At 32.4% G+C, this 15,094-nt stretch overlaps 4 protein-coding genes across 4 annotated transcripts in view; 3 read left to right on the forward strand and 1 right to left on the reverse strand.

The window, feature by feature from the left end:
- Positions 1 to 15,094, forward strand: part of LOC107445183 (uncharacterized) — a 165,548-nt gene that overhangs the window by 86,398 nt on the left and 64,056 nt on the right. The window lies entirely within an intron of this gene.
- Positions 2,502 to 3,077, reverse strand: LOC122271066 (uncharacterized). Its single transcript, XM_043050876.1, has one exon. It carries the CDS (start codon positions 3,075 to 3,077, stop codon positions 2,502 to 2,504), a length of 576 nt encoding a protein of 191 aa, XP_042906810.1.
- On the forward strand, positions 7,336 to 7,923 carry LOC107445186 (uncharacterized). Its single transcript, XM_016059532.2, has one exon. It carries the CDS (start codon positions 7,336 to 7,338, stop codon positions 7,921 to 7,923), a length of 588 nt encoding a protein of 195 aa, XP_015915018.2.
- LOC122271065 (uncharacterized) lies at positions 11,206 to 11,808 on the forward strand. Its single transcript, XM_043050875.1, has one exon. It carries the CDS (start codon positions 11,206 to 11,208, stop codon positions 11,806 to 11,808), a length of 603 nt encoding a protein of 200 aa, XP_042906809.1.

Below are 15,094 nucleotides of genomic sequence, written 5' to 3' on the forward strand. Positions count from 1 at the left end.
TGTATGTTAAAATTGTGAGTTGACCATCAGGGGAAACTGTAAGGAGTCAGCTTTTTACCATTTCTTTCATCCGTTCATTGAAAACAGCTGTGTTAGTTGAAAAGTTGCTCTTCCTGTTGCAATAGTGAGCATTTGAATAAATGAACACTCTGAATCTTTGATCTTTAAGTGTAGTAAATAAATTTTAAAGTGTCCAAATAATTTTATTTTGTGAAAGATTTCAAATTACATGTTTTCGTGCTCTGATATTTTAAGAAATTATATTTATTAAATACTACACATGCATAACTAACCAAATAATTTTTTTAAAAAAAATTAGTTAAATATTAGAATTATATGTATCAAATTGAAGTTCATTTAGGTTTAAACACATTTCTTAACATATTCATTTGCATATTTTCTGAATAAAATTTTTAAGTCAAGTAAAAAAAAAATTCAATATATAGCAACATGATATAGGAAAAGAAAAAGTAAACAATGACCCACCCCCTCTATAAGTTGACCACTAAAACAATGCACCACAAGTGGTCAACTTACACAAGTTTTACTGTACTAATATAATACCCGATGTAATAAATATTCTATATTTATATAATATATCGCTGCATTTATCCTATCATCGAATTCATATTATACATCGTCTCATTTAACCCATCGATACAAGAACGTAAACAAGTGCAAACCGGTTTCGTAAAAACAATATAGTATCATCTGATAATTAATGTTTAGTGCGTCTAATCATTTCGTCAGGGACTGTATATATTTTTATTTTCGATTGTATACATAAAGGGTTAGAATTAAAGACTGCGATTCAACTTCCAAAATGTTCTTAAATACTATTTTATTAAATTTTAAAAGATCAATGAAGAAAGAATAGTATTTATACAATTTTCATACAACAAAAATTTGCGATCTCTCTCATGAACCATCCATGAAGGTGACGCAATCTAGAGAAAGAATTGATCGTTTGAATGCAGACGTTCTATCTCTTTGATCAGAAACTATTCCTTCTTGCTTATTTGGATTATTAAATTATTAAGTTCTTTTTTTTTTGTTAAGAAGATTTGCAGTCAGATTTATTTAATGCTTCTCACTTTAATCTCTTGACAGTGACATATATTTCAGAAAAATGGAACATTTTTGTGACTGTTCAATTTTGTTCTCTATCTTATTATAAAAGTTAGAAAATGTTTTTTTTATGACACAAAATAAAATTTAAATGCAATAACTACTGTATTTATAATTTTTACATACACGTAAAAAAGTAATGGATGACACACGAGCAAATGAAATAAAATTTTGAAGTTAAATGTAATATAACTAGTATAATATGATATAAAAACACAACACTATGATTTTTAATACATAAATTTTACAAATCTTTTACAGCGTGGTATATCCCACATTTTCCCTCCCTCGACTGAAGTCGTCATCGGTGATAAACTAGGAATACTCATGCCATCTATTAGGAAAATAGTGAATTAAGTATGCTAGAGTAGAAACGAACCCCAGCTTCCCACAAAATAGAAACATTCATTTTTCAGTTCGGGCATCACAAATACTGCGCACAGTAATTTGCCCGAACTGGATTCGGGGAACACTGGCAAGGGGGCTCGAAAAACCACCCGTCCTCAGCAAATTCCCTGCGGACGGCCATGTTCCCGCTGATGTTCGTGATACATTTTCAATTTTAGTTATTTTACAAGAGTCTAGCGCCTTACTTCTAAAATGACCCAAGCTATTTATAAAGACCAAATGCAGCAAAATGACCCACAATACAGCAACATACTATGCATGGTGGAATGGATGTTTTCTCTGTCTGGGAGTATTGCAGCGGTTGAAAGGGGCTTTTCAGCAATGAACTTACAAACAAAACAAAAAAAAACATTACGTACTGGTCTTAAACAAGAAGCGTTAAACGCAATTATGAACATCTACCTAAATGGAAAACCCCTTTCAGATTTCTGTGCAGAAACCTCTGTTAATCATTGGCTTGATTGTGGAACTGGTAAACGTTCTATTTGATTCATTTAAAAAAATGCAGTACCCTCGGATAAATTGACATTCCAGATAACTTGACCTTTGTCATTTAAATTATTTCATAAAAGATAAAAATTATTTCCTAAAAGAAATACCAGGTTACTATTAGTAACCTAGTATTTCTTTTATTAATGCATAATGTAATCCTCTAATTCATTGTACAATTTATATAAATGTTTGTAATAAATAAGAGAAAATTGTATTTTTATTTATTTAGAAGCTACGGGTTAGTTTCAAGGGAGGACGGGTACATTGTTGGACAAGTAAAACGGGTAAAATTTCTGAGTTTTCTCGAGCCCTGGTTAATATACAACACTAAGTCTGGAAACGTGTATTGTGAAATTAAGAAAGAAGCCAATATTTACCATTCCAACCTTTCAAAATTAAATCAGCATCTGTACTGTTTCTTTTTATAAACACCCATCCACTCTTTGACATCTTTTACCTCCTTTTTATCCACTTTAACACTCCAGGAAATACATTTTAAATGTCCTTNTATTATGCTCAAAAGTTTTACTGGATACTTTATCAACTGTACATAACTCTGTTGAGCTAAATATACCAATAATTTTGTCTGCCATCTCTGCCATTTTATCCAAAGAATCAGAGCTAATAGATAATATAGCTTGAACCTGTTGTGGTAGCCTCTGTAGCCAAAGTGATTTTAACAATTCCTCAGAAATGGAATTTTCAGCCAAACCTTTCATTTGTCGCAACAAGTCAGATGGACGCTTATCGCCAAGATTAAGTGTAGTCAACACCTTTTTTAACCTGGCTTCTTCAGAATCTGTCAATCTACTTAACAATGCATTTTTTAAGGCGTCGTATTTTCCATTCATTGGCGGGTTTAACAAAATATCCTCTACGAAATCTAAGACATTTTCGTCTAATGAGGCAACGACAATGTTATACTTAGTTAAATCACGAGTAATATTGCCGTTAGCAAACTGTGCTTCAAGTTGTAAGAACCATAACTTAGGTTTATGTCGCCAAAAAATTGGTGGTTTAACTGCCACTTTGTTTACTTCTAAATTCATATTATCTTGAGTTGTTGAATTTAAATTATCGTTTGTGCTTTCCTCTATGTTTAATATAAAGATAAATCAGAAAATAATGGTGATGCACAAACCTTTTTTAATCCAAATAAAATCTTCGCACTCTTAAAGTAATCGCGTCCTGAGGTCACCAGTTGTAAGGGAAGGTTTTCTATCTTCCTACTATGGCTATTTTGGATAAATAAAAACGAAGTAAATTGGAGACATCACAACATTTAATATACGCAGTTATTTACAAGTTAATATGAAATATATAAACCATTAATACTTTTACATCCCAATGTCTGGAACGTCAAGATAATAATTATTATTGAGTTGTCTTAGCAAACGCATTTTTTATAAAACTAAAATTAAATGCTTGTTATGTTATTGCTCTTGCGCACCACAGCACGTAGGTTCGTGTTTTATGACTTGTTTGGAATAAAAGAAACGAAAATGTCATTTTTGATAGAAATATGTTTATACTTAAAAGATACGAAATATATCCTGATTTAGAATTATAAGAAAACTAAGCATTCAAATGAACAATCTAATGACAAATATTTATTTATAAAATAGCTTTCATAATTGGGTTCTTGCAACTCAAGAAGAAGTGAAGTGATTATGCACTACCATGTGATTTAAATCAAATTTAATTGGATAGCTACATGCGACGCCATCGCTTGTGTGTCGAACCTGAATCAATGGCTGCTGAATCGACACGTACCACGAGTCTCCTGCAGGCATCCAATTAGCTTTTATAGTAAGTTAAAATTAAGTCTCAAACTTTTTAGAACTGTATAAATGCTTGGATGTGTTTTCTTTCAATAAAAAACAGTACATTCATAAAAAACAATTTGAGAAAACGGCTATTCTTATTAAATTGAAACCGAAAATTGGTTTTTAATATGCCTTTTTTTGTTACAAAGAAATTTGGCAAATAGAGAAAAGAGCACGCATTTGAGAAAACGGATGAATAAATTCGTAATCAAAAATTTTTTACATGCATTTTTAAAAAGAAGAAGAAAAAGAGAGAGAAAAGGAATATACTTTTTTAAGAAAACAATTACACAAATTTGTGAACAAGAATTGTTTTCAAATGATTAAAGCATCATAACGCGTATTAAAGCATGATTTTCAAAAGGAGAAAATAAAAACTCGGTTTTAAAAAAAATTTTATGTTATCCTCACGTAACTATCGTTTTATAAAAAACATAGAGTACGATATTTTGGTAAGGAAAAGAACAGACATTTTTGGGAAAACGATTGAATAACTTTATAACCAGAAACTTTTTTGATATCTCTTCTTTTTCAGAAAACGATACGTAAATTAAAAAAAAACCACTTTTCGAGAAAACGATTCTTTAATTTTATAACAAAAACTTTTTTTTAATTCATATATTTTAATTAAATGAAAAAACGATATTTAAAGTAAGGAAACGTATATTTGCACGAAAATAATTGATAAATGTTAGCTTTTTTGAAGAAAAAAATTTTTTTTCTCAATTTTTAATTGCAACTTTAGTTATTGGCGACTTTTTCCCAGTTGTTTATCTTTAATACTTTTAGATCTTTAGCAGTGTCATCTAGCCATCTAGTTGGGGGTCTTCTTCTAACCCGAGGTCCCGAAGGATTTTTAAAGGTGGCGATTCGGACAGCATTATTTTCTGGACCTCTCCAGATATGGCCAAGCCATCTTAATCTATTGATTCGGATGACCTTCACTATCTGTGGCTGTCCATAGAGTCTATATAATTCAAAGTAGAATCTGATTCTGTCGTGATTGACAACTTTCAATACTTTATTGCGTGGATCCATAGCACACGGCCCCGACTGGACTCTATGTGGCCAGTAGTAGAAGACCAGGCTTTAATGACGATGAACATCAAATCTGCCCTTATTGCTCATGGCTTCGTCAAGTTGATCTTCACGCGGCGGCTCATCTATGAATCTTGCAATGTGCAGTTCACGTGGAAGGCATGGTTCATATACATAAAGCGAGTAAAATGGAGGTAGAATTCATGTTAGGATCTTCAACGTTTGGAAACTGCATAGTAAAACCCTAAGAAGTGACCCAGATGTAACTGGTGGATACGAATTTCGATACCGGCTCGAACCGACCACAGTACTGACCTCAATGACAGGCGAGTTAGAAACCCCTTTTGCCGCTTAGGGTTCAAAGTTGACAAGAGTTGAATATTGACAGTCGTCATCTCGGAATTGGGTCGGCTGTTCCATAACGGTTTTAAAATAAAATAAAACAGTAAAAAAAAAAACTGTTCCAACTCCATATATCATGATATGGTTCGTCAACAGTCTTTTGAAACCGGAATTGAACACCCATTCTCAGTTTAACAATCATTATCAATGACTTTTTGAGCTTGGTGACATCCATTTCAGATCTTTCTTACTCTTCAACTGCTGTAGCAGCAATAATAAAATAAATTTTAGTTTTGAAACGAATGTCAAACAATGAAAAAAAATATATATTCTATAACCATTAAAATTTTTTATTCTAGATTAAATATTCCCAATGAAATCGAGTTATACTTCAATACAGCAAATCGAGAAGAAAAGGATTGACTGACAATAAAGACATTTAAATCACACAAAAAAAGTAATGTGTATGCATAACTATCAGATTTCACATTTTTATTGCCTCGGTGATATATTTCAGATATATTCCAGACTATAAGCCGATCGAAATAAAGAGAAATACACGAATTTCTCGATTCAGATTAATTCATGGCAACATCAAATCAAATACAACATAAAGAAATCGTAATGGAGAAAGTAAAGAACACAGGAGGAAAAAAAATCATCCAATTTCAATTCTGGGATTACTTTTTTTTTCTTCTTTTTGTAAAAGAAATAATATAGTACAGTATTTCGTAGCGTAGCCCTCCCGAGATTTCAGGAAATCAGGAAATGTTCTCTTGGCGCTACTTACATTGGCGTTATTTGATATTTCGTCATTATGGGCAAATCAAAGCATCTGCGATAGTAAATATATTTTTGTCTTTTTTTTAAAGAAAAACTGGGGTTATTTCTTAATGGGAGAAGGAAAAAAAACAATATTTATTAAATTTAATATTATTTGTTTAGTTATTTAAGAAATATATACAGAATGTATATTTGTTTTTATTATTTTTTAATCAGTATTTTATCGAAAGGAACGATTCATGTAAGTCAATAAAATAATCGAGTCTCGAAAAAAAAAGAAAAAAGAAAAGAGGTTTTTCGAATTTAGAGTGAATTTCGTAGTGAGTCCATTGCTTATAACGTTTAATATTGATTATGAATTGTTTATGGAGGTTAACATTTAATCCAAACAAGAAAGGAAATCTATTTAAATAAGTTAATTAATGACTAATCAAACACTTTTCTTTTTAACATCAGGAGGGCTCTGGAGTTGGAGAAAATTTTGCAGGAGTAGGAAAAATGTGCACGACCTAGGATAGTTAAAAATAGGATCGTGTAAATTTAACTAAATTAATTTGATTATTATTTTAATTTAACTGCTTAAGATAGAGGTTTTTTGATTCAATAGTTTCTAGGTCTTACCCTGTTCTGGATGAGTACTTGATAGGGGGGGGGAGAAAAGACTGACCCCCTATTCGTTGTTCTTGACAATGAAGCAAAGTCCTAATGAAGAGGCTTCAGATAACCTTCAGATAGATATTTAGGTGGGTCATCGATTGGTTAATACTTCTAACCAAAGAAGATTGGTATTTAACTCTTAAGGACATTTAAAATGTATTTCCTGGAGTGTTAAAGTGGATAAAAAGGAGGTAAAAGATGTCAAAGAGTGGATGGGTGTTTATAAAAAGAAACAGTACAGATGCTGATTATATTTTGAAAGGTTGGAATGGTAAATATTGGCTTCTTTCTTAATTTCACAATACACGTTTCCAGACTTAGTGTTGTATATTAACCAGGGCTCGAGAAAACTCAGAAATTTTACCCGTTTTACTTGTCTAACAATGTACCCGTCCTCCCTTGAAAATAACCCGTAGCTTCTAATTAAATAAAAATACAATTTTCTCTTATTTATTACAAACATTTATATAAATTGTACAATGAATTAGTAGTTACTAGAATTACATTATACAGTAATAAAAGAAATACTAGGTTACTAATAGAAACCTTCCCTTACAACTGGTGACCTCAGGACGTGATTACTTTAACAGTGCGAAGATTTTATTTGGATTAAAAAAGGTTTGTGCATCACCATTATTTTCTGATTATCTTTATATTAAACATGGAGGAAAGAACAAACGATAATTTAAATTCATCAACTCAGGATGTGAACTTAGAAATAAACAAAGTAGCAGTTAAACCATCAATTTTTTGGCGACATAAACCTAAGTTATGGTTCTTACAACTTGAAGCACAGTTTGCTAACGGCAATATTACTCGTGATTTAACTAAGTATAACATTGTCGTTGCCTCATTGGACGAAAATGTCTTAGATTTTGTAGTGGATATCTTGTCAAACCAGCCAATTGATGGAAAATACGACGCTTTAAAAAATGCATTATTAAATAGATTAACAGATACTGAAGAAGTCAGGTTAAAAAAGGTGTTAACTGAACTTAATCTTGGCGATAAGCGTCCATCTGACTTGTTGCGGCGACAAATAAAAGGTTTGGCTGAAAATTCCATTTCTGAGGAATTATTAAAATCACTTTGGCTACAGAGATTACCACAACAGATTCAAGCTATATTATCTATTAGCTCTGATTCTTTGGATAAAATTGCAGAGATGACAGACAAAATTATTGGTATATTTAGCTCAGCAGAGTTATATACAGTTGATAAAGTATCCAGCAAAACTTTTGAGCATTAGTAACGAAAAAATTATTTCATTGGAGATTAGTATTGCAGAATTAACTAAGAAATTTGATACATTCATCACAAGGAGTAGATCTCAAGATAAATCTGTTAGAGCTCGAGACCGTAGCAGTTCGAGATCCCAATATTCTCGTTATAAGCTATGTTGGTACCATTATAAAATCGGCACATCACTGTGTTAAGCCTTGCGAATTTAAAAAACCTACAAATGCTTCGGAAAACTAGTCAATTGAAGAGGCCAACGACTACGGGCAACCAAACTGCCGCCTCTTCCTTTTTGACAAGTCAAGCAAAAGGCACTATTTTATTGACACCGGTGCTGACGTGTCTCTAATTCCACCGCCAAAACCAAATAAACTGTTCCCATCTGATTTTAAACTTTATGTTGCAAATTCAAGTTCAATCAAAACTTACGGCAAGCAACTTATCAATTTAGATTTAGGATTGAGAAAACGTTTCAAAAGGAATTTCATCATAGCAGACGTCTCAAAGCCAATAATTGGTGCAGATTTTCTTAAGGCACATGGACTTTTGGTAGACATTAAACAAAAACGTTTGCTTGATCCTTTAACATCACTAACAGTTTCAACTAGAATAATTAAAGGACCATCTTCATTTTCAACACCCTCGATAGTAATCATCTAGATCCAGATATTCATTCTCTACTGCAAGAATTCAAAAACTTATTTTCAGAAAAAATGGAACTGAATAAAGTTAACTTCAACCATAATGTCACTCATTCTATTGTTACAAAAGGTCCACCCATAACATCTAAAGTGCATAGATTGGCTCCAGAGAAATTAAAAATCACCAAATCAGAATTTGACTACATGCTTGAGCGTGGCATATGCCGACCATCAAGCAGTCCTTGGTCAAGTCCATTACATCTGGTCAAGAAAAAAAAATAGTGCATGGAGTCCGCGCGGAAGAAGTTAAACTTCGCAAACTGCGACGTTAATTGTAGAAGAATCAGCAGTCGTAGAAGAATCACTAGTTCTATTGAACGACTCTTTTTCCTGCTCCGCTCGCTTCCGTGCTCTGTAATCACGATAATATTGTGCATTTTTCCCTCACGAACCAGTGGAAGTGCTTGTGGTTGCCTCATCGTCTCACCCTGGAAAATGTATTTGTATTAATAATGTATGTGAATGCGTCATGATGTAATTTCAAAAGAGAAACAATCAATTGATATTCACCGTCGCATTGTCCGTGGGATTGTTTTCACTCATTTTTTACAATTGTTATCCACTAAATTTGAAAATAAAAAATTCTACCCTATTAAATTATATGTGTATCAAATCAAACTAAAAAATTATTTATAGAAAAACAATACTTTTATGACTTTTATTATTTTTATGCTAGTGAGAACCAAAACAATATGGAAATGAATGAGGGAAAACTAGATCCTACCACGTGACTTCCCGGCCAATAACAATTTAGCGTTAAACGTTTAACGCAACCTTGTTGGAATTCGTATAAGAAGTATAACTTCAAAAATGGCGAATGGAGACCATGCGGGGACTATCGTGCTTTAAATGCAGCCACATTAGATATCCTATTCCACACCTACATGATTTAACACACCAATTAGAAGGTTGTACTGTATATTCCACATTAGATCTCCATCGAGCTTATCATCAAATTCCCATGGAACCAGCAGATATAGAAAAAACAGCTATTAGTGCGCCATTCTGACTGTTCGAATTTCCTTTGATGACTTTTGGACTTCGTAAGGTAGCGCAGACATTCCAGAGATTTACGCACGCCGCTCTTCGTGGCCTAGAATTCTGTTTCGTCAATCTGGATGACATACTAATTGCATCGCGTTCTAAAGAGGAACATTTACAACATCTCAGAACAGCTTTTGAGAGATTGCAACAATTTGGATTAAGATTAAATCTCAGTAAATGCAACTTCGCTAAGCCAGAGGTGAATTTTGTCGGTCACACTGTTTCTCTAAAAGAAATTCTCCCGGCAGAAGAAAAAGTCAAAGTCATTGAAGATTTCAGCAAACCCAAAACAGTCAAAAAACTTAGTAGATTTTTGGGAACTATAAATTTCTACAAAAGATTTATTCCTCAATCGGTTCAACACCTACCATGCTTAGATGATTATTTAAAAAACAGCAAAAAGAATGATAATCGAACTATTGAATGGTCAGACGAAGCTTCAAGTGCTTTTACGAAATCCAAAGAATTGTTAAAATCTGCAGCAATTTTGTCTCACCCAGTGCCATCTGCTAAACTTGCCCTTATGGTAGACGCTTCCAATATAGCGATAGGTGGAGTGGTGCAACAACTCGTCAATAATGATTGGCAACCGGTAGGTTTCTTTTCTGTTCGACTAACACCTTCACAAAAGAATTATAGTACCTATGATCGGGAACTGTTAGCTGCATATTCATCTATTAAGCATTTCTGATATGTGTTGGAGGGTCGAGAATTTACGTTATTCACTGATCACAAGTCGCTGGTATACGCTTTCCGACAAAACTCGGAGAAAGCATCACCCCGACAACAAAGACATTTAGAGTAGATTAGCCAATTCACGTTAGAAATTCAACACATTTTAGGAAAAGATAACATGGTTTCAGACGCTCTATCAAGATTGGAAGAAATAAGAATTACTTCTGAAATTGACTTTGAATCTTTAGCCAAAGTGTTAAAAGATTTAATGAAATGACGAAAACTGTTCTTTGAAATTTACGCTAGTTCCTATTTTTGGCTCTCATTATATTGCGATACTACCACAAAAATTAAAAGGCCATTTATTCCAGTTAACTTTAGAAAACTAGTATTGAAAAGTGTTCTCTCACATCCTGGAATTAAAGCTCGATTAGTTACATCGAAATTTATTTGGCCGTCAATAAACAAAGACATTATCGATTGGACCAAAAGTTGTTTGAAATGCCAGAAATCCAAACTTTCTAAACATCACAAAAATATCCTATAGTTGGTCAACGACTTCAAGAAATTAATCTAGACCTGAATGGACCTTTGCCATCATCAGAAGTTATTGCTTTAAGATAATTGATCGCTACACGCGAAGCCATTCCTTTACCTGATATTCGAGCAGAGACAGTTTCTGATGCTTTATTGAAAAATTGGATCGCGGTATTCCAAGCGTAATTACAACTGATCAGGGTGCGCAGTTTGAGTCTCAATTGTTCCAAGAACTTTCAAAGTTACTTGGGTTTAAAAGAAATAGAACTACTGCATATCACCCTCAAGCTAATGGCTGTGTAGAACGCTGGCATCGTAATTTGAAAGCAGGCATAATGTGCCATGAAAATCCAAGCTGGACAAAGTCACTTCCGATTATTCTACTTGGTTTACGCACAACCTTGCGAGATGACTGTCAAGCCACCCCAGCAGAACTCATGTATGATGAAAATATAAAACTACCATATGATTTTTTTGAACATTCAAACATTGAAGCGCAATCAGAATTCATTCACAATTTAAAAAGCACCATGGAAAAATTAAAACCCGTCCCATTTCGTCATCACTCGAAGCAGAAACCATTTATATTCAAAGATTTAAAAACTTGCTCACACGTATTTGTCCGTACTGACAGTGTTCGACATAGTTTGCAACAACCCTATCATAGACCCTATAAAGTTTCAAAGAGAACCGATAAAATGTTCACTGTTAAAATGAGGCAAAAAGAAGTTAATGTATCGATAGATAGAATAAAGCCCTATTTTTCGGACATTTCTACAGAATCACCTTTACTGGTTGAAAAGAATTTTGGGCCTGTTTCATCGTCTACAATTTCTGCTACAGAGCAAAGCAACGGAAACAAAAGAGTGAAGCTTGTTATTCCACCCCAAGTGACTAGATCTGGACGAACTGTGCGCATTCCAGCACGTTACACATGAGGTTCTTCATCGGGGGGGGGGTGCTGTGGTGCTCAAGAGCAATAACATAACAAGCATTTAGTTTTAGTTTTATAAAAAATGCGTTTGCTAAGACAACTCAATAATAATTATTATCTTGACGTTCCAGACATTGGGATGTAAAAGTATTAACGGTTTATAAATTTCATATTAACTTGTAAATAACTGTGTATATTAAATGTTGTGATGTCTCCAATTTACTTCGTTTTTATTTATCCAAAATCGCACATAGTAGGAAAATAGAAAACATTTTCTTTGACAGCTTATAAATGTCAAAATAGAATTTGCATATCTAATCTAAATAACCCATTCTATCTTCATAAATTTGACTTTTGTTTTGACTTCATCTAAATAGACGAGAGGGACCGAAAATGGAAGAAGTATCGCTTGAAATATGTAGTGACAGGTGTGTAGCAGCATCTTGTTTCTCGATATGAGCTCAAAATGCATATCCGAGCAACGAACCATAACGATGGGCAAATGATTTTCTAAATGAAGTCTCGCGAAAGATGAATATTTACGGCACTTGTTTGAGAGTTTTTATTGAAGACTCCTGGCCTGCATAAATTAGTAACACGATGAATATTAATCATTTATGTACTATCTATGATAGAGAAACTGTCCTTGATTTTGATCTTTGAAATTGATTTCTTTTTTTTTCAATTCCTACTTTCACCCTATATTTTGTTCAATCTTTCATAAAGTACTTTTTATTCATCCATTCAATGACATTTTTCTGAACTTGTAGTGTTAATACAGTTTTTTTTTCTTCCAAATATTAATTCTTTCATCAAATAAGGATGAAAGAAAAAGGAATTTTCTGATGGCGTTAGTCATAGTTTTAAATTTTACTATAAGTTATTCAGTTTTTCACGTATTTCAAAAACAACAGCAGTGATCATTTCTAACTTATTGACTAACTATTTGAACAAAAAAAAAAGAGCTAATTGCTCACATTGAAATATTTAATTATTTTATATTCCCTGTGTCAAATAAATTCAATAAAGAACATAACGTGTGGACCACGTCATCCAATTTATATTTTTACAGTTGTCTGATATCAAGCGCCTTTTTTTGTTGTTGTTCCAATTCCTAATTTTAGTTCACCCTCTCCCTATACATATATTTATATATATCTTGTTCAAATTTAAGATCATTCATAAAATACTTTTTTTTTCAAGTTCAAATACATTTTTTTAAAACTTGAAGTGGATGATGACACTTGATATAGTTTTTTCACTTATTCATTCATTCATTAAATTTAATTCATTCATTTATAGGGGAGGAAATTTTTTTATTATTCAATAAAAAGTAACTAAAATAAAATTTGTTGACCTGAGTAGGAATTGAATTTTTGAAAAAAAAATGTCTACTACTTGTTAAAAAAGTAATCTTAGTGTTTATAAACAAATGTATTCGGAAATTTTATAAAATATGTAAGGGTATTAAACGATTGTAAATCTAAGTGATAAACTCAAAAGTTTTGTAAAAGTCATATATAAATGTACAAAAAATGTGTGAGATACATCTGGCATCAAAATAACCGATTGTTAAGGAACTATCGTAATGAAAAGAAAGATTTTTAAGAATGAAAAGTTATAATTATTTTGATAATAATCTTATTCAGTACTGAGATGACGAATTTTATCCATGTTAAGGTTTTAGCAATGAAATGCTCGGACAAACATTTTTCTGTGATTAACCTGATTAAATATTGAAATTCAGAATTTAATTTCACTGAAAAATGTATGATAAGGAAAAACTATTCACACTCTGCGTTGTTCTGCGGATTTCTAATGAGGTTTCGAATTCCTTTGCTTGTTAATCTAAATTTTTTCCATCTGAAATCATTGTGATACCAAATTATAGTCATAAAAATCACAGCATAAGGGAACATTGTAGCTTTATTAAAACAAAACAATATTAAACATTATTTAAACGTTATACATAATTTACCCAGATTGCAAACTTTCATTTTCTTTCTCTCTTTTTTTAAGAACATGGGCCCTCATCTTTTTACAGTAATTTCCCAAATGAGAAAGAAATGTTTCTTAAATATTCTAAATATTAATAATTTTTATCTCTTTTTTTAACTTTAAGGAATTTAAATCAATAATAATTCATGAGAATGTTTTATAACTTTCGTTGAACAGCCGACCCGATTTTGGGCTTACGACATGCCCTCAGCCTTGTCATCAATCCAGAAGACAACTTCTGGACCCCAAGAGGAACCATGGAGGACTTTGTAACTCGACAGATTCAACCCGTCACCCTTTACTACAAGGGGAGTCCTCGACTGGCGGGGATAGAACCCACGACCTCTTGGACAGGGGCCCAGTGCCCTACCAACCGTTTGTCTGAAATATTGCAGGGTACTTATAGAGATTTCCGCAATGAGTGAGGGGGGTTACCCCCGTTTTCACGTGATATTTGAAGGGAGAAGTTGTAAACAACAATCTAAAATTTTCCATTTGAAATCATTGAAAAGTTTTATGATATTAAATCAACTGCGGAAGAATTCATTAAAACACTCTGATTTTAAACTCATTTTACAGAGATGTTGAATAGGCGAGATTTTCAAGGTTCAAAACGACACTTTCAAGCAAAATTTTCCGAGTCAAGTCATTGCACAATTTCAGAATAACTGTATATCCTAATACTATTTCAAACCTATATCATTGCACAATTATGCTGAATTAACCCAATAAGTGAAATGATTGCCCAATTGGATGCCACTGAATTTACCTAATAATGTTTCCAAGTGAAATCACTAAAGAATTTTATGATACTGAATGAATGTGACAATATTTTCAATTAAAATCGTTGCGCAATTTTGTGATGAGGAATTATTATAATTTTTCCAAGTGAAATAACTGCACAATTTTATGATAAGGTCATATAAAAATCATTATCTACTGCATTAATGTTGCAGTCCAAATGACTCTAAGACACGCACTTTAAGATTCTATGTGAAATCTTAATAGTATACAGCTTTTGTTTACTTTCGTGTTTCAATAGGTTAACATTGTCATGTCAGTACGTTAAATTTAAATACAAATAGGAAATATATAAAAAATCTCCCGAATAAAAACCCATTGCATGTATGTTTAAATATAAAAGTATTGCATACAAACTCGTTCAAAACATGTTATTATAACTACAGAGGGTCTAATTACTATAATCTACTGATATACTGATACATGATGTAATAAATATTCTATATTTATATAATATATAGTCTCATTTATCCAATCATCGAATTTCTATT

Source organism: Parasteatoda tepidariorum, chromosome 6 (assembly GCF_043381705.1).
Source record: "Parasteatoda tepidariorum isolate YZ-2023 chromosome 6, CAS_Ptep_4.0, whole genome shotgun sequence".
NCBI classification, from domain to species: domain Eukaryota; kingdom Metazoa; phylum Arthropoda; class Arachnida; order Araneae; family Theridiidae; genus Parasteatoda; species Parasteatoda tepidariorum.